Here is a 19327-nt window from a genome sequence, read left to right as displayed (position 1 = left end):
ATTCGCAATCGGTAATTTAATCGTGTAAACATTACCACAGCTTTAAAGAATATGCTCTTAAATAACTACGAGGATGAAACTTACTCTCTGTGCCACTCGTAGATCGCTTCAATGTTACCGAATACCATCTTGTCTTTACCACTTCGCAGGTCCTCGGGAAGGGGAATGTCACTGTCAGGATCCCTCATTACTGCCATATAGCCTTCGACGATCTGCCTGAGATCGTTCACGTAATCCCTTTCAGTTTCCACAAGTTCTCTGATGACGAATTGCCGTTTAGTCAGGGCAGCGCTCTCTGGATCATAATCCTCCCCGGCTGATCCACCGATACCACTATAACCATCCTCTGCCCCTGTAGATGGCCTTCCTGGTGTCCTCATCAAGCTGTGTCTTTCCTGATTCTCGGTATGTTGTTCCTGGATAATGGAATATTGACAGAGTCTTATTATTTATCAAGTATCGCGGTATCACGCACCAAGCACAGCACTCTACACACTGTGAAAATGTATTGAAAGGAAGCGCACAAGTTGACGGGACATTCGGTGCGTGTAGCGTGACAGGTGGGATATGGGATCTGAACTTAAAATTAAGTGGTGTGACACTCACTTTTGTCAAAGCGTAACTGCTAACGACCGATAAGATAACTAGAGGGAACAGGTTACATTGGGGTAAACGAATAATATCACCCACTTACCATACTCTCCTTGACAATTTGCTCGATTTCAGCAATATCAGCGGACGCAGCACCGTCCAGTGATTTCATAGAGCGCTCCGATACCTGCAAATATTAATCTTTAGAGCACCGAGAACTTTCTCCTTGAAATTAAGTTTTTTTTTACAGGAAATTTATATACAATATATATGGAATCTATAGACTACGAGGAGGCGTCGAGTTTGCTGCTGGTCACTAAAGTAGTTATAATCTAGATCTGTCGAAATGAAAAGGTCATGGAAGAGACTCAAAACCGCATAGACTGCGAACAAATACGCTTATACATGTCAATACATTATATCGAAGCATAAATACATTTACTCAAATATGCATACTTTCCTGTGATTAATCTTTATTTGCACGTTATACTATCTCTTTCTGGAAACTATAGTCGCCACCGCGGCCTTCTATAGGTTAAAACCATTTAAATGGAATTAATAATTTAGACTACGATCGTCATTACTTCCTGGCAGCTTACAAATTATTACGCACTATATCGACGGTCATGAACCCGCTCAACGCAAATGCCAAAGCCTGCCAAGTAGGATTACGATCAAACGAGTAGGGGAACCTCTAATCATAAGGCAGTGACTGTCACTGGCAACCGAGACACCCTGACTGGTTGCCTTTAGCCAGGTTACCTCGTACATGGGGATAGCAATGGCTGTCACGCGCATAAACATGTAGATCGACAGGAAGCTCGGTGCTGAGCGAGTAACGTGAGATTTCACAGTGTACCGTGATCTCGTATTTCGCCTCTGGCGAAAGTTCTCTAGCACCGGATAGGATCCATATCCAGGCTCTTCCTGACTTGGATACTCACTCGTTTCCCAGGCAACTCGTCCGGGATCGTGGAGCCCGGTGGACCATTTCCCGATGCCACGAGAATCGGCTCGGTGATGGGTTTCATGGGTGGTGGCAATTCGAGATCGTCCTCGGCGTCCTCGCCGCCGTTCTGCTCCAGGAACGCCGGAGCCTCGCCGTCCTCACATTCGACCTCATCTTCCTCCTCGCCCTCGGTGGCGGCTCTACCAGATTTATCACCGCTTGGTAATTTGAAGCGCTTGTCCGAGCCGGTTTTCTTGAGCGGCGGTGGACGATCGGACGTTGTGGATTTCTCGACTTTTCCTTGGCTGAGCTTGCGAAGAGGTGGTGGCAGCCATTTTCTCCTGAGGATGTACAGGTACATAATTACAGATAATTTTTAGGAACGATTCGGATATATTATCACACGTGATCAATTACAGATTCTACCACTGACTCATTGAGCTTGATACCAAATTTTTTTTTACAATATTTATACAGGTCTAATACGTATATAAAGGGCCTTATGTTATTAAGACACAGTGACAGAGCGAGCGAAAAAATTGTATCCATTAAAAAAGAAACATAATCGTTATTTCTAGTATCGTAATGCGTATCGATGAAACGCAACAGATAAGCACAACTTGGCATACTCCATTGAGTCTTATCATAAGATACCAAACCAGTGTTATCGTCTCGTTTAGCTGTACAATGAAATCAGACTAAACTGGTACATTAACATTACGACGAGGCTATGCACCAGGAAGTGGTCGTTTTACAACGTCACAATAGTACCGTTGAGAATTTTAGTAATCATTAAATTCTAACCTTAAAGCAGTAAGAAAATTCATGTGAACACTGCATAGACTACGACAGTGAAAGTTTTCAAAAACGTAATGGAGCTGAATAATCTTTTTCTTCCCGTATACAAGATAAACAAAAAAAAAAAAAAAGATTTCTTCTTATATTTATACGAAATAAACTTACCCGCTGAATCCGCGTCTCTTGTTCCCAGGTGAGCTGGTACTGGCCGATCCGCTCCCGTCGCTTCCCACGGTTTCTAGAACATCGTACACCACTTGATACATACCGATTTTCTCGTGCGAACAGCGCGAATCCGACAAAAATAGCCCTAAACGCGTCCTGACATCTTTCCACGAGGTGTCGCGCATGTGGACCTACGGCACGACGTTGAAGTCGCGAATTCACAAAATGGGTCACACGATAATTAAAGAGCTACGCCTATGCCACCCATATGGGCTGCCAGCTATAATCGCGACTGTGTGGTCTTCGATCAAGTCGCAAAATCCGTATTTCTCGGTTGAGATTAGGCCAGTTCGCGTTACGTTCGGCATAATGTTCAAGGTACTCGTCACCGTAGCCTGTCTCTCTCCGGCGACGGAGATAAGATCTTCGCGATGTCAATGAGTCACCACGAGGATTTTGCGAAGATGAGTGCACGCAGTACGTACTCGTGGAACCGCGTGAATTGCGCTTCTTAGCGCTCCTGAGGATCCGCATATTCGCGTGCCGCTCGTTCTATGCGCACTAAGTGCGAGAAGAAGAGTCTGTGTCTAAGTGGACGATGGAAATAGTCGGACCTCGATCTCCCTGCTGTTACCCTGGTTCGATTCCAAGTTACTATATCACCGAGCTAAGGCCGCTATTAGAGCGGGAACTTCGAGGATGCCTGACGTCAAGTCGGCTGCAGTTGTATTTTTGGATGGGATGAGACACGTCAGGAAGAGGAAAATCCTCTGGGGACATATATCGAGTTGGAACACGATAGTTACTCGGCGCCTGGGAAAAGAATGAATGAGAAATAGAAATGCGAGGAATACACGTTGAACGAGAAACCTACTTGCTCAGCGGCGCTTCCCTTGCCGTAGTGAAATCACAGCTTTTGAGTGTTAGTCGCGCACTTTGACCTTTCGACAAATTTATGTCTTTCAGCTTAAGGGCTCAATTTCTACTATCCATTAGGGAACTCCAGATCGCGTACGCCAATGAATCTTTCCAGCGACTGAGACAATTGTCCTCAAGTATCTCAAGAGCTCTCTTTTGGGTACTGACGATCAGGATGTGCTTTTCCCGTGTTTCCCCTTCGCTCGTTCTTACTTTTCAAGCCAAGATAAACACACTGAAGTATTCATATGTCTAGATGGAGTATCTCGCGGAGCGTAGAATCAATACAAGGTGAAACCAGCGGATGATTCTCTTTGATCTTTTCTCCTCTCGAGGAGCCCGCGCGGCGGTATCTCTAGCAAGAGTGACTCTAGGAAATTAGTGTATAAATATAAAGGAGCTTAATACGTAAGCCGAGATCTACTGTATTGCTACCATATGGTGAACTGGTAAAGTCGAGAGAACGATCGAGGCCGTCAATCCTCATGAGTACGTGGTCGTTGGGTACATTTTCTTCGTGAGATGTCAGCACAAGGTCACCGGATGAAGAGTAATCGTGATCCGGTTGAATTCTTTATTGCGATGCGAAAACTCGTCGTACTTTGTTTCTGGCTACGGACGACACTCGTAGAAGAAGGGGACTTGGCACGGTTTTTCATAATGCACTAGCCGATCGATTGACTCTCGTCAGGATTGCATCAGTTCGACGTCGTCTATCGTCGTAGCGACGTATAAAGTTATCGAGTGTATCGTGAGGATGCGCCTGCATTTATTAGCCACTGTGATGTCCCGGCTACTAGAAAGAATGGAAGCTGCTACGACGAGACTGGGAAATGAAAAAGAAAAACGGACGAGAAATAAATCGAGTAATTGGGCTGCGAACGAAAATTTAGTAAAGTGGATTAAATAAAACGAAGATTTACCACACTCGAGGATATTTTTTCCATGAATGCGGGAAGATTCGGCATTATCAAAAGTAACTCTGGAAATTTGCCAGATAAACGTCTACGAATGTTCCAATATTGGAACACTGGGTTAAGACCGATTAAACTGACAGTATATAGGGTGGGGCATGTGCCGGGTACCGGGGCCATTTTTAGCACTGAAATTCCTTCTGGTTTCGGCACCGCTATTAAATAATTCGTGATCCTATTGCGCGTCTCTCCAGCATTTATATCTGAGATAGAATTCGTTTTTCACTCGTTTAATTTATCCACGAGTGGCTATTTGTTTCACGGCAGTGTCTATCGCTGAAGTACCAGGATATCATCTGGCAGAGTATATCAGCCTCTAAACAAAAAAAAAATCAAAAATAAAATATCAGGGGATAAATATGGTTGGTAAATTTATAAAAGTTCAAACCGACAGCGGTGCTAGGACTGCGACGTATAAGGAGCATCTTCTTTCTATATATGGCGGGTTTTTATGAAATCGCAACACGCGTGTAGTCCAAGTGACCATCGCGTGTGTCGAGCGCAAGGAAATGTGGCCACTTCGTAGCATTCTCAATGGCCAGAGGGTCCTTGCGATTGGCGCTTAAGTCACGTTGGATATTCAGATATCATTAGAAATTCCACTGAGAGCCATCGTAGATCGGTAGTAACGAGATCGAAAGTGTCGTATCACGTGACACTTGCGAAATACGAAATCACTGCACTACTGGGTGATTTCGTTCAAAATAAATTTTTTTAGGTTTTTTAATAAATAAATAAAAATGGTTTAAACAGCATAGTACAGTATGCACAATAAGCACTGTGAAAAGAATTACCTGAGTTAATGTACACTTTGCAGATAGCCAGTCATAAAAAGAAAGGTTATCAGGGTGCACTTACATACATAGCGATCACGGGTCAACGCGCCTTTAGTTAAAAGTTCGGTGAGTGAGCAATCGATCTTCCATTAGAATTAAATCCTGATCGGGTCGTTCATTAATTTCACAGTATTTTGAGTGAGGGGCGCTAGTCGATTTCTAAGATAGGGTTAGTGGAGTTCGAACTTTGAATGACCTCGAGGAGTCAGAGGTACAGTCAGGAAGTCTATATAAAGAGAGACTGACCGGTAATTGAAGATGTAGAAAGAATGCTAATACCTGGACCAGGTAGAGGAAATGTCCTTCTGGATGAGGTGCCTCGTTCAGCCATGGTCGACACATGTCTGAGTAAAAATCATCGACCCAAAAGAAATTGGTCACTGGATATAATACAAGCACCACTAGCGAACCCAAAGTGATTTCCCTTTATGGAATAAATGCGGTTTTCTTATCACTTTTTTCGCGGCATACACGCGTCGCCCGCTGGTGATAAACTGAACTGACTCCGTATAGAAACGAACAGCGCCGATGACGAAGACGCTGGTAGAAGCGGCGGTGGAAAGGAGGCGGGAGGCCCAGCCGGGATAGCGAGACGTGTCGCGGTTATAAATATTATTAAATAAGTTGCTTATACCACATAGTTATAACAATGATGATCTGACGAGCGGAATGACTCCCGGCGAAGTGGGTCGCATCGGTTCTTTAATCAAAGAATAATAATGAGAGAATCGACAGTCTAAGTAAAAACGGGATTTCCAGTACCCTGGAGCCACGTACAAATATTTACAGAATAATATCTATGTTTAATAAATTAGCATAAGAAGTCCATGTGTCACGATAGTTTTCCTAGAAAGGCAATGTATACATATATGATGAATGACATTGGTACCAAATGTAGTCAAAAGCCTACACGCGATCTACACGTGGAAGCAAGAAGAGTCGACCGAAGCTATGGCGAGACGTCAAGACAATATAGGCAGGACCCCAGAGCAGTTTTAAGGTGACGTGGCCCATTGGCCAATTTGCAGAGCAGCGGGAGTGGGTTGATGACACTGGAGGAAGGTGCCAGTCCGGAATAGTCATTGCACCATGTAGGATCGTTGCAGAAGGAGTAGGTAGATAAACAGAGCTATGATAAGATGCCAGCCCGTCGATGGTGATTATGATGGTGGTGGCAGTCCGAAGAAACGTCAATATAAAAATTCGCAGGAGAGTTATTTATATCAGAGTATAGTGATCGTGGCGCGTGTTATGGAGCGACGACGACGACGACGACGAGGAGGAGAGTGGCGGTGGCAGCGTCGTCTACGGCAACCACGACGTTAAAATACTGTTCGTTATCCCTAGGGCAATTGCGGTTGGCAATGACGGCTTACATCTCCTTATATGAAGCGTGCGTAACGTGCACGCCGGGACTACGAATTGTGATAGGTCGCACTGCTCGCCGGCCGGCCGGAGGCTGGGAATTGGTCAAGGACGCGTGGCGATGCGTATTGATCGAGTGCGGACTTGGAGTACACGTACAAGTAGGGAACGGTAGAGCGGTAGAAACGCAGGAGCCGGCGCAAGTGCCGTTTCATCCTATCCCTGTGCGACCCCTATACTTCCTGTCGAGACTTTTTCGCGTGCTATTCACAGCCCGTGGGACCGCCCGTGAAACTCCTCTACAATGACTTAACTTACAACCCACCCCCGAAGGATCCCCATCGGTTCCCCAGGTACAGACCCTGATCTACCGCCGCAGTGTTACTCGAGATAGCCAACACGCAGCACCACTTAAGTCCAAGGGAGACTTTTTCACGCGAGATCGCATGAGCTACCGAGATGTCACTTGGCTCTGGGCATGGCCGGTTCGAAAAAGTCGAACCCCAGAGCCTAACAAGTTCTTGAGAGTTATATTATCTTGACCTAAATAGTCCTGATCCCAGCACGAGTTTTATTCTGGGTTCACTGAGATGATCGACCAGCGCAAATATTTTCCTCCATTTGCTTGCGAGCTTAAATATTTTAATCAGCCATGCTACCGGAAGAGTAATCGTCCATGCTTAAGACAGGCATCTCTCATTCCCCGCCTCATATATCTTCTAGTGTCCGCCTCTTATCTCGAGCGTGTATAACTACATAGGTAGACTTGACTTGATCGTCATGACTTGAGTCCATATTGAAAGAGTCGTTAGTCTGGAAATTTACGAATATTTAACTTTATCGCTGAAGGCAAATAGACACTGTAAATTAATCATTAAGACTGCACTACACAGTCATTCAAAGTGGTCGTTGGATTAATATATAAATAATGCTGCACTGATGCATGATATATTCTTTGAAATTTACCTTCATCAGTCTATCTGAGCAAGTACGTCCGGAGCAGGGAGTACGCAAGGACACTAGAGTTTTTCCTAAGAGAATTGGGAACTCCTCCAGGACTCAAGGTGTACCACTTACCAGCATCCTCAGCGGTAGCAGACTGTTGAGCAATAGCAACGCTCGGTTGCGTCGGTGCTTTCCTGGACGGCGACGTTTTGCAGGACGTGGTGGGTGGTTGTTTTAGTGCACTCGTAGGCACTAGACCTTCTGGAGGTGGGTCAGCCTGACCCGGAGCCAGAGGAAGTCGAACCAGGGTCCATTCTCCTCCAGCGCTATTTCCACTGCCGTTCTCCAGAACTTCAACCTGCTGCCCTTTGGTGACAGTCAGCTCATGGGATCCCGGTGCAGCGGAGTGATCAGCGACTACCCACGTCATCTCAGCCACTCCCGTCTACAGGATGAGGAAAAGGGGGCAAGAAGAAATGTCATGAATCTCGTTTTACAAAAATAACCGTGTTTAATAAAATTATTTAAAATTAGTATGTCAAGAAAACCAACTGGTCCTACGGTAACACGAGTGTACTCGGGAAATCGGACGAGCGGCCGCAGCGTACCATAGCGCAGCCGGTCGATACCCACGGACGGGAGATTCTCTTTGAATTTGCGGCCCGACGGAGCGACTAATATATTATTCTTGCCTCGATGGATCTGATTGAGTTGAAACCTCAGTAAACACTGAGTTTAAATAGGGCCCGACAAACGATGCAGAATTCATCGAGAGCAGAAAAGAATGTAACAAGAAATACGAATTTATAATATATTTACAAATATATAAGATCAGTATGAAGTATATAAGACCGATGGCAAACCCCCCGTACTTGCCAAGAGTCTAAGAAGCATGACTGTCGGGATATTCTTCTTTCACTCCTTTTCGAACGACCTGGGATACTTCTCCACAGCCTCTCTCTGTCTCTCCTTATCTCATTCCATATAATCGCACTTGAACCAGAGTCACGTGGCTACATAATTCTAAGCGAATTGCAGCAGTTAACTCGAGCGAACTGGAGCGCCTATGTGTCTATGCGTAGCGCGTTGACGGTTCCTTAATAATACGCGGTTGTAAAAGAGAGCGAGAAGTTCAGTTATTTTCAGAAACGGTAAACGAGGGGAAATAGCAGCTACGATGGATGATTCTTTTCCGATCTTTATTATAAACTGGATTTTAAGGACTGGATTGATAACGAAATTTAAATTTGAGGTTATGTCATTTCCTGATAATCATGATTACGTCGATACGACAAAATGAAAAATTAAGTAATATAACATTTTGTTGTCAGGATGGTCAGTAGTGCATTTTTTTTTAAAGATAGCGTAAGCAACATCAGCCTTTATATAAATAGTGACATTAACCCTGAGCTGTCAAAAAATCAAGGCTGAATCCTACCATGTGACTTTCTCCGATCTCCCAGAACCCTGGAGAGAAGCATGAAATTCTCCTTCTTTAGATGTGGATCGTGCACATTAATAAAGTCTGGATATGAAGTTGCAATGCGTCATATTAATCCTCCTTGTATTTTAACTGATACTTTTTTTCCTTTCTTTCTCAGATCCGAATTTTGCGACGGGAATAGAATTTGTACGATGCTGGGAGACACTGACAAATATGATACCTAGTGCGCCATTGCCAATTGGATGATCCAGTAGTGTCGTCGTTAATTCAAGTTAATCGGTAAAATTGAAATTATACCGAAAGAAACAGTTTGGCTTTACTGCCAAGCCGCCAAATGTCGTTTAGTGTATGATTTGACAGTTAATGCGTCCAAGTTTTATGGGCTATCTGTTTCTTCAGAAGGTTTCTTGTAAAGGTTATTTTCATTAATCCATGATAAATAACGATCATGACGTGATTCTAACGGTCGGATTATTTAACACCTTGGATATGATTGCCTTTTAAATTAACCCCGATACCCTAGTGGCAACCGGTAGAACTAACAGCGCGCAGCGATAGGTGCACAGAAGACTTGAAGTACGTGTTGTGAAAAATCTTCAAGTAAACGTAGTAACTAACGAGAACAGGATGTAACCAAAGTATTATTATCTCGCTCAAGGACGAAGGAAATCCACATAACTGATACCACGATTTCCTGGCACTGCGGACTAATGCTGCATTCTTCGAACGTTCACACGTGGTAATATAAATTCCCAGGGCGAGTGAATTTCATCGAAAATTCATAGCAATGTGTTTCTATATATATATATATATATTGCTGGAGATATATATATATATATATATATATTATATTGCTATATATATATATATATATATTGCTGGAGATTCCAGAATACATAATAAAGCATAGCCGATAAAGCATACGCCTAGCATCCTGATAATAAAAATGTCCAAGAAAAGTCCCGTTTCTCATGCAAATCTAATTTGTAACTCCCACGCAAATGGGTATCGTGTGTAGCGCCATCCGTGAAAAGAGCATTTGCGAGAGGGTTGCAGCTAAGAGGCCTCGTTACTTGAGAACTCGCCAAGTGTGTCGGTAGGTTTCAGTAAAGTGGGAGACGAAAGAAGAAGAAGAAAAAAAAGAGCTGAGGTATCGCGTTATATAGTTTGAACAAGACGAGAGAGAGAATTTTTCGGACAGCTAAAAGGATATCAGGATCGTCCATTTTGTCACTATGCCAGGGTCCCAGCCCGGATTTTTCGTAAAAGCGGGTATTCCCGTGGGAAGTGCAGACCTGGATTGGTTGGGACGGAAGTACAACTGGCAAACTAGCGATGATAAATCAAATCGTAATTGCCAATCCGTACTGGTAATCGAGGGACAGACCGTGGTATAGACGGAATGACAGACAGAGGCTACTCTTTGAAAAGAGTAGAAACATATAGATATGACTGGTGCAGATGTATATATACATATATATACGTTTTCTTTCAAAGGCGTCGTCCGATTTCCATTGGCTCGATAGCGATCACCCTCTCGACAGCCAATCGCTGCATGACCGAATCCCTTCAACTTCCGGCACTCGAGGCAAAACAAATAGAAAAAAAAAAAAAAAAATTGGAAATCAACCACCAACATAATTCTTGTATTGCAAATCCCGGCGGTTACGTAGATAACAGACGTAGGATTGCCAATAGATGCACTTCGACGTTCGGTACGTTTTTGTATCTAGATATACCGGTTATATATAAATATAAAAAATAGATGGCAGTTCTACTTTATGGTAGTTTGTCGCATGATAAACTGCTTATCGCAACGTCGCGCACCCACGCATAGGCACAATCCTTTCGACGAGTAAGACGCGAACGGTCTGCGTGGTCGTTGTATAACATGAAAGAGAATTAATGGTGATACGATCAGCAATTAGTACAGCGTCTCGACGTGGACATCATCGACGAGGTATACCTGGGACAGGGAAGGTTGTCGACGTAGTAGTCGGGCCTGGAAGGATCCCGGGGTATCAATGGTGTGCTGTCGTGCAAGGGCGGGATGCGGCGGAGCCACGGAGCCCTGCCGAAACCAGGGTAGCGAGATCTTTCGACGGGCCTTCTGGGCGATCGTCGCCGGCTTCCCGGCTGGCGATGTCATTCTGGCGATAATCCCGATTAAACACGAGCGGGCGTTAACGTGAACCCGAATTAGGTGATGAAGAAGCTACTCCGACGAACTCAGCCATCCTCGCGCCGCCTTTGGCCGGACCAGGAATACTGGAGCGGCTGGAGAGTCCGGCCGACCCGAGAGTCGCGTCCGTACTGCTCTCCTCGCTCCTGGATTCACCTCGAGCGGATACTACAGGCTCACCGAGTAACGACGGTGCACGATCGGTCCGGAACGCTCCCACCTATCTACCCGCGAATATTACGCCATTGGCGGACGAGCCAGTTGATATGCCCGTCGGTTGGTTGGCGCCTGAGCGCAACCTCGACACCATCTACCCCTACGTACGACCCCACTACTACGGCCTGTGAGAGTCCTGTCCTGCACACACCTCCGACACTTGGGACAGAACTGGCAGGCGTCTGCTCCAGAAGATCGATCCTGTTCCTTCCTACCTACCTACCTACCTGTTCGCTTGGATCTACCTAACCCGCTCGGTGTACCGACTCCCTACCATATCCCATACTTCATAAGCTCATCTTGAACTTACACAAACCCTCTGCCGAGCCCTGGATACTCACGGCTCCCTATCAGTGTTATATTAGCATCCCTTTAAAGTTTTATTTGTCCCACAGGACCGTGTCAGATGAGTTTGACTCATAGTGAGATTTTGATATTCAGATTAGAACCGGTTAGTCTAAGACGTTATAATTGAAGTGGCTGCATGATTTTATATATCTATGCGATAGCTTGTTATTGAACTGTGTTTCCTATGTACTCGTTTTATTTTCAATTTTGAATAGGAGGTACCTAGGTAATTTACAGGGTCGATATGAAGCTTCTATTCAAGTAACTTGCTTTTAGTATTCGAACTCGAGATGCATTTGAAACTCTAACATTGAGAGCGACCTTTGGCACCAAACTAATAAAAGCCTATCTTGATGTGATGTATCTAGTAGGAAGTCGCAACACAGCACGTAGTAATTAATTACTCACTCTTAGGTTCCTAAGTTACCGTGAATACGATCCGCACGGCTCGGGGAAAAACAGTCATTTCCACCTATACATTGTCGTGAATTCGTTACAAGCAAATAGAGATAGACCTCGTCGACTGTTTGAAATTTTATATAATGATGTTAACAGAGTTTTAAATGGACCGACTGTTACGTAAAATCCAAACCATTTGTATCTGACAGAACGATTATGTCACGTTCAATTTCCTTTTTATTATTTTCTAATACGGATCACTGCTTTTCCTATTTGACAAAGTCATACGGGTACTGGAAAACTTGTAGAAGAAATATCAGTTTTTAATACGACGACCTCTTATCTCTCAGATATCAAATTTCTTTTTTTACTACTCAAACACAATTAAAATCTCTTGCGTCACTAACTCGTTCAACAATATATTCTTCCTACCTTATCAGAATCCGTTGTATTCGTCGATCCAAAGGAGGCCAGCGAATTTCTGTCGAGATTCTCCACGCTGTCATCCAGGGAAGCACATTCCTCGAGATCCCTGCTGGAGCGCTGACTGGAACTCTTCTTTGCAGGACTCTTCGGCATGCTCAGACTGAAGTACGTCTCTTGTATAACCTCGCGGAGTCTCTTGACCCAGAGTTGCTTAGCTTCTAGAGAATTTGCACGCAGAACGACACGCGTATCACTGGTAGGTGCTCTTCCAGTCCACACGGCAAATTTACACTCGTCTCCTTCTATGTGCTCGGTGACACCCAGCTCAGAAGTCATTAGCCGACTCTTGTAAATATACTTAACCTACACAGACAGGATTCTCTTTCATATCGAAGGTACTTGCGGTTACTCTTAAATGGAGCAACCATAGAGGAGCTCAGATATCTTTAATTACAAACCTTGCCGGCAGAGTCCTTGACTTCCTTGCTGAAAAGTAGATAAAGTTCGAAAAGGAATATATGACGGTCCCTGCCCTTTCTTATCAGTTGCTTAGGATCCCACACGGTGAAGGAGTCCTGGAGCACTACGTCCCCCAGCGTATCTATTCTCACATCGCAACCTTCCAGGAGGCTCAAGTGTAAGGCATCGTTTGCTTTTTTAGGCACATTCAGCATTACTTCCAGGCCGTCTTTAATTTCACCCTGTCCTTCTTGACAGCAAGCCTAAGCAATACAAATTTTGTATTATGCATAAATAGGACTTTATATGTTACTCGTAACGAAATACACACGTATACTGTGCTTACCTGAAGATCCTTTAGTAAGAGCTGATATTTTGTAATCCTCTGTACGGGTTTGATTAAGTACGCAGCTATAGGATGCTCTACTCTATGTTTCCTCTGCAATTCTTCAAACCATGTTCCCCCATGAGCAACCAGTAGTTGATTACTCTCCGGTTTATTCTTACAATAAGTCACGTACATGTCAAACTTCGCGGCCTGTAAGGGAGTGTACCTCTGGTTAGTGGACTTCTCTCGCGTGACTAATATTCCAGGAATTTAGTGGTCAACGTGATAATACTCACCCAAGTAACGAAACAATGACCAACGTCTTCCGGCATAGTTTCGTATTTTTCCAATTCACGAAGAAAAATGTCACAGTGGAACTGATGTATTTCCTCCATATTGCTGAATAATATTGACTCGCGTCCTTGCAATCCGGGTGGCACATTACCCTTGCCGTTCCGAGTCTCTTCCAGGAAACATCGGATACAAGTTTCTAGATCCTTCACGTACGTACGCTCCGTTTGCAGGAGTTCGGCCATAATAAATCTGTGGTCAAGACAGATTTATGTGTTAAGTAGGTCACCGTATATAGAATATATGTATTTGAAAAGGCAACAGAAAGGTTGTACTCACTCTTTTCGCCTTGCAGACCTTCGTTTCTCTTCATTCAACTCCTTTAGATCTTTTCCTTTGATTTTCTCTTCCAACAAGGGATCCGAATTCCGATCAATGGACAGATCCTTATGACCATCGTCAGACTGAATACCCAAATCACCTTCAATCTGAGTCTTGTAGCAATCCATTCGCATGCTGAAGTCTTTGTAGCGTTGATCTACCTCGGCGACCGATTGCTTGATCGCTGCAGCATGAGCATGACCCTTTTCCACCAAATTATCCGCCAATTGAATAAGCAATTTCACTCGTTCTCTAGTTTCCTAATTAAACATTAAAACCGTCAAATTGTTAGACACAACGATACAGCGAGAAGTTTTATGAAAAGACGATTACTGTCTAATAAAATTACGGACACTAAAAGCACGATGTCAAGAGCAAGTTTTCATTTCTACAACACCATCTCTGTCGTGCCATTTGGCAGAGCTTCGACTTCGCTATACTATTGTGCAATGTCCTGATGTCACAGGCTGTGTTTAAAGCAGTCAAAACTTACTCATGAGAAATGCAATATCCTACGATTCATTATAAGATAAATATTAGAATTTTCCGATGCCCTTTGCGTTACCTTAGCAGCACCCTTAAATTCGTTGTGCTCCTGAAGTAGCTGTTCGTTCTCTGCTCTGTTCTTCCCGACATTAGTGTGTGTCACCAGATACAACTCCCCAGTTTCTCTGATCCATTCCAGAGCTTGCTTGGCGCTACGTTCGAAAAGCACATATTGATGGCATTGGTCCAAACGTTTTTTCCGTTGGGTCCAATACTCGAGCACTTTGTTCTCTTTGCTCAGTAACTCTTCCAAGATGCCTACAATGTAACCAGAAAAGTCTGGCGCAATCAATTACGGCCTGAGGTCTATATTAGGAATAGGGTCGATGCGAAAATTTGAATGGAATCGAGAAACTCGATGCGCGAGTTAAAATTCCTTATGCAATCACAAAAATGACAAAACATCTTATACTAACTTTTGACTTTGTTCTCAGATCCGGCACTGCTCGTTTGATAACTATAGAACTGAAGACTTCTGTTGGTATACTTGAGGAAAGTCTCGGCAGTTCGACGAACCAAGGTACAAGCTTTCAGAAAAGCTTCTTTCTGTTCCTGATGTTTACCGACGAGCGTAGGTACTTGGACACCCTTTTCTCCACTCGAGCACCAATCTTCATCCCTTCTGTATTCTCGTTCAAGACTATCCAGTACTGAGCGCACTTGCTCGGCCGTTTTGTAGAAATTTATACTAGCAGTGACGAGCTTGTGCCTCTCTTCGGCGCAGGTGACAAGCTGCTGCCATCTTTTTGTAACGTCTTCGGCAACTTCTCTAATACTTTTAGGATCATAGTGATTAGCACTAACTAGGGCATCGGCTCTGTGTTTTACTTGGACTGCTGAAGTGTGAGTCTTCTCAATAGCGACTTGGAATTGCTCGTGTTCTAGACGAAGCTGTTCAGCGTCCTGGAGGTTCTCAGGGACTCTTAAAGAAGCCAAAAGCATAGCTTCGCCATTACGAATCCAATTGGCTACGTGGGTAGCATCCGCCTGAAGTTGAACAAGCTGAGCAGCTTGTTCCAGACGAACACGTCGCATTTCTGCGAGATCCTCAGCATCCATTTCTCTTTCATTCAAAAATTCCAAAAGCACTTGTACTCTGGCTGTTGCGCTATGCTGCCCATCAGCCATTATACAGACACCAGCCTGTTCCAGGACTTGAGCAAGTTCCTGACCCTGTTGTAACACTTGGAATGCGGTGTTTTGCATATGAGCTACTCCATCGTTGTGAACTCGTAGCAATTGCTCCGGGGACCCTTCTCGCGGTGGACCTTGCAATTCTTGAGCCCACATTTCAAGTTGTCCACTTGCTTCCAGAGCGTCCCTCTCAAATACGCGCAATCGAAGACATAACTCCAGTCGAAGCTTCCTGGTCGCCCATAGCTCCTCAAGTTCCTGTCGTAAACCTGCAAGCCTGTCCAGTGCTGCTTCTACTGCGGATACCTAAAAAAGAAAATAAATAAGATTCGTACCTCTATCCAATAAATATTATGGCTATGATAATAAGAAAAAATTACACACCGAACCGGTCGTATCGGGAGCGTCTGTAGAGTCCCTGAGTTCTTGCAATAAGGCTTCGCCCTGAGCAATTGTCGAAGCACAGGCTTCCAGGCAGGAAGCTCTATGCTGAGCACATTGATCCAGAAGCCTCTCAGCAGTTTCCAGACTCTCTGCAACTTCATCTTGCTGAAGTTCTTGTCGTAGTTCATCCACCCATCCACTAAGCTGAGAACAAATGAAAATAAAAATACATATAATGTATCGATTTACCCATAAATTTGCCTTAACTTTTGCATCAAAGATAATACCTCCTTTTCATGAGTATAAAATACAACAGCAAGGTCAAGTCTACGACGACGCTGCTCCACTCTGGCAGCAAAGCTGCTCACGTGAGCTTCCAATTCCTGGGCCACTGCGTATATTTCATCAGCCGCACATTCCCCAGTATGAGCAAGCTCTTCCGCAGCGGTAAGTAATTTCGTCGCGTTCGTATAAGTATTCTGTAAGAATAATACACGTTAAAAAATAAACGTAACGACATGGTACATTAAAGAATTAGACCTTATAAAAACAATCACCTGGGCAACATTTTCAAAATGCTCGTGACTCTTCTGATACACTCTAGCCTTCTGAAGATTCCTTCCAACGCCAGTATTTTTTCTGATAAATACTTCACCATGATTGGTGAGCCAATCCAGGACTTGCTTGACATCCTCTTGGAAGAGTCTAGTGTGACAAAAATCGAAATAAAATACGAACCGAACTCTCATAAATTTTTCAGCAAAGTGTAAAACATTTTCTAATAGTTTTTGGCACCGAACATTATCAAGATATATATATATATATATATATATATATATATATATTTGCAAAACGACGTGACTAAATAAATATGAATTATACACGATTGAAGCAGAATCCGTAAGCGTCAACCTCGGCAGGTGTAAACGAAAACAAAAAAAAAAGGAAAAAAGGGAATTTAAAAAAATGCACAGTGTAGCTGGGTTAGCGTGACACTGCACTGAAGAATTGCTTATCCCATGACAAAGCACCGTTGCTTAATATGAACGTATGAGTACTCTGTGCCAATGATGGTGCAAAATAAAAATATGAAAGATGAACGATCAAGTTCTATCGCCATAGAAAATAATGATTGGTCAGGATGATGCGATGATCCTCATACCTCAAAGCAAGTCGCTGATGCAACTTGACTTTGCGGGCATGCCAGCGCGCCTCCAGGGCTCTGTGATGGCCAAGAATTTGATGAATGACAGCTAGCACGTGGGATGCACCCTCGCTGTAATCCGCAGCTGGATTTCCACTCATACCGCCGCGGCTATCCATTCCATGCCCGTCTTGACTCTACCCAAGTTTCGAATAATCATTTAATAAATAATGCACAATGGCGTAATACCATATTGGCAAAGGATGACAAATACCTGATAAGTCTTAGAACAAGTCAATAATGTACATATGTGCAGTTTTGATTACTGAAAAAGCCACGTAACAGCATATACAGCTCCGTTATTCGTGCAAGATCAGCGAGTCACCAAGGATTTAACTACATAAGTGTTACAAGATATATTCAAACATCTGGGTTATATACAAGTCCTCATGTTAAATTCAGTATGCCAATGTTTTGAATCATACATATTCACATGTGCCAGTAACCGTGAAAAATATAATTAAACCAGTGCAATAGATGCAGTGAAACATATAAGGTGTTTCTAATGATTTTATACACACTGGTTGATAATACAGTGACTATATAGAGTATTAACAGTGCAAATTAAAACAGAACATATCATATAAATGTACGTACATCGAGAAACTGATCGCTGAGCGATATAGTTGGTAATTAAAAGCGTGAAGCAAGCTCCTAGTCATTGAGACTAGCAGTTTAAGAAATGTGTAAAGCATTTTGTGATGTTATAGTACAGATAAAACAGTAGTGCATCTTTGTTGAATTTAATTGCATCGTCATTACTGACCTCGCCACACTAGTTATCGTCAATTATAACTGCCGTCTGGTTACCTATTGTGACACCAATTGATGAACCCATCATTACCATTACTTAGGACGTTCGCATGCTCAGGCAAGTACAAGGGTAGGCAGGCAAAGTTTTATACATAGTAGAAGGGGCAAAAAGATATTAAATGAAAACACGTGGAATTAATTATGAAGCATACGCGGGACGGACATACATGTTTCCTGTTGGCGTGGTCAATCCCTTGGGGCTGATTACAGACTTGTACAAGATGATCCAGCTGGTAAAGAAGCTTCTTACTGGTACTGTGCACCTAAACAACAGTACCGTCCAGACCCACATTTTAGTACACTTAACTATTACATTGAGCCACCTCATCCAATTGCCAGTAACGGTAGGCGCGCAGCTATGAATAAAGCAACCGATTAACTATTATACTAAAATTCACCCTCGATTGCCTGAAACAAGTATTTTTTTTTAGTATATCATCGATGCGTGTTATTCGTAGCCGAGGATATGGAGTAAGGATGCATCATGTTCACTGGACAACACCTGGATACCAAGCTACCACCGATTGGACATCCACCGTCTAAAAACTATGAAGGGAAGACAAGTACAGGACGTGAAATAAAATGAAAATTTGTTTTTCCGTACATAATCGACGTGTAATACGTCCGACCCTGTGCCGCCAGTTGTGCTTGTGCTATGGCAAACTTGTAGCATTGAGCCCAGCCCACTCAAAAGTGCTTGGTATGCGTTGTAAACCTGTCAAATATCATAGTAGCTTACCAAACAGTCATATCTCCTGACAGTATGAAAATCTCTAGTTAGTAAGCAGTCTTCGCGGATATTCAAACAGAGTGTGTATCAAAGTGCGTCATACTCTCAGAAATAAAAAGATATATCTAACAGTGATCTCGTTTACTGATGAAACAAGAATTTAAAACGGGTTGGAGATACCTTGTTAGATAATGTTTAAAATCGCCACATCGTATACAACACGCACATAACGGATAAAACTCAGTACATTAACACTGAATGAGTCGCTCGTCTTTCCGTTACGAGCGATAACAACCATCCCCGCTACTTGCGATGTAAGACATATTTGGCAAAGTAGACAATGATGTCAGAAGAATACAGTTAGGTTATAATATGACAATAAGAAATGTTAAGGGCTCCCCATCACTCGCTAAGAAGCGCTAGTACTTATTCATTAAATCAACTTTAAACAACAATGTATGAAGAATGTTAAGATACATTGACTGGTATACGACCATTCCT

At 43.4% G+C, this 19327-nt stretch overlaps 1 protein-coding gene across 12 annotated transcripts in view; it reads right to left on the bottom strand.

Moving 5' to 3' along the window:
- The window catches only part of LOC107263297 (triple functional domain protein), a 28655-nt gene that overhangs the window by 5588 nt on the left and 3740 nt on the right, over window positions 1-19327 (bottom strand). For 5 of the 12 annotated variants that reach the window (XM_015730316.2, XM_025080787.1, XM_025080790.1 and 2 more), the window contains exons 6-23: window positions 18701-18811; window positions 18264-18359; window positions 17242-17420; window positions 16637-16784; window positions 16367-16558; window positions 16080-16283; window positions 14978-16001; window positions 14581-14840; window positions 13974-14275; window positions 13640-13886; window positions 13362-13553; window positions 13015-13278; window positions 12563-12919; window positions 7674-7986; window positions 2504-2576; window positions 1536-1881; window positions 695-778; window positions 85-416 (exon numbers count right to left, since the gene is read on the bottom strand). In XM_015730316.2, the coding sequence (XP_015585802.1) occupies window positions 85-416; window positions 695-778; window positions 1536-1881; window positions 2504-2576; window positions 7674-7986; window positions 12563-12919; window positions 13015-13278; window positions 13362-13553; window positions 13640-13886; window positions 13974-14275; window positions 14581-14840; window positions 14978-16001; window positions 16080-16283; window positions 16367-16558; window positions 16637-16784; window positions 17242-17420; window positions 18264-18359; window positions 18701-18811 (4724 nt within the window). The remainder of the gene's footprint in view (window positions 1-84; window positions 417-694; window positions 779-1535; window positions 1882-2503; window positions 2577-7673; window positions 7987-12562; window positions 12920-13014; window positions 13279-13361; window positions 13554-13639; window positions 13887-13973; window positions 14276-14580; window positions 14841-14977; window positions 16002-16079; window positions 16284-16366; window positions 16559-16636; window positions 16785-17241; window positions 17421-18263; window positions 18360-18700; window positions 18812-19327) is intronic. The other 7 variants (XM_015730317.2, XM_015730318.2, XM_015730321.2 and 4 more) reach the window with 7 other exon arrangements.

Source organism: Cephus cinctus, unplaced genomic scaffold (assembly GCF_000341935.2).
Source record: "Cephus cinctus unplaced genomic scaffold, Ccin1 Ccin1_scaffold0153, whole genome shotgun sequence".
NCBI classification, from domain to species: Eukaryota; Metazoa; Arthropoda; class Insecta; order Hymenoptera; family Cephidae; genus Cephus; species Cephus cinctus.
This window is presented reverse-complemented; position numbering and strand designations above follow the sequence as displayed.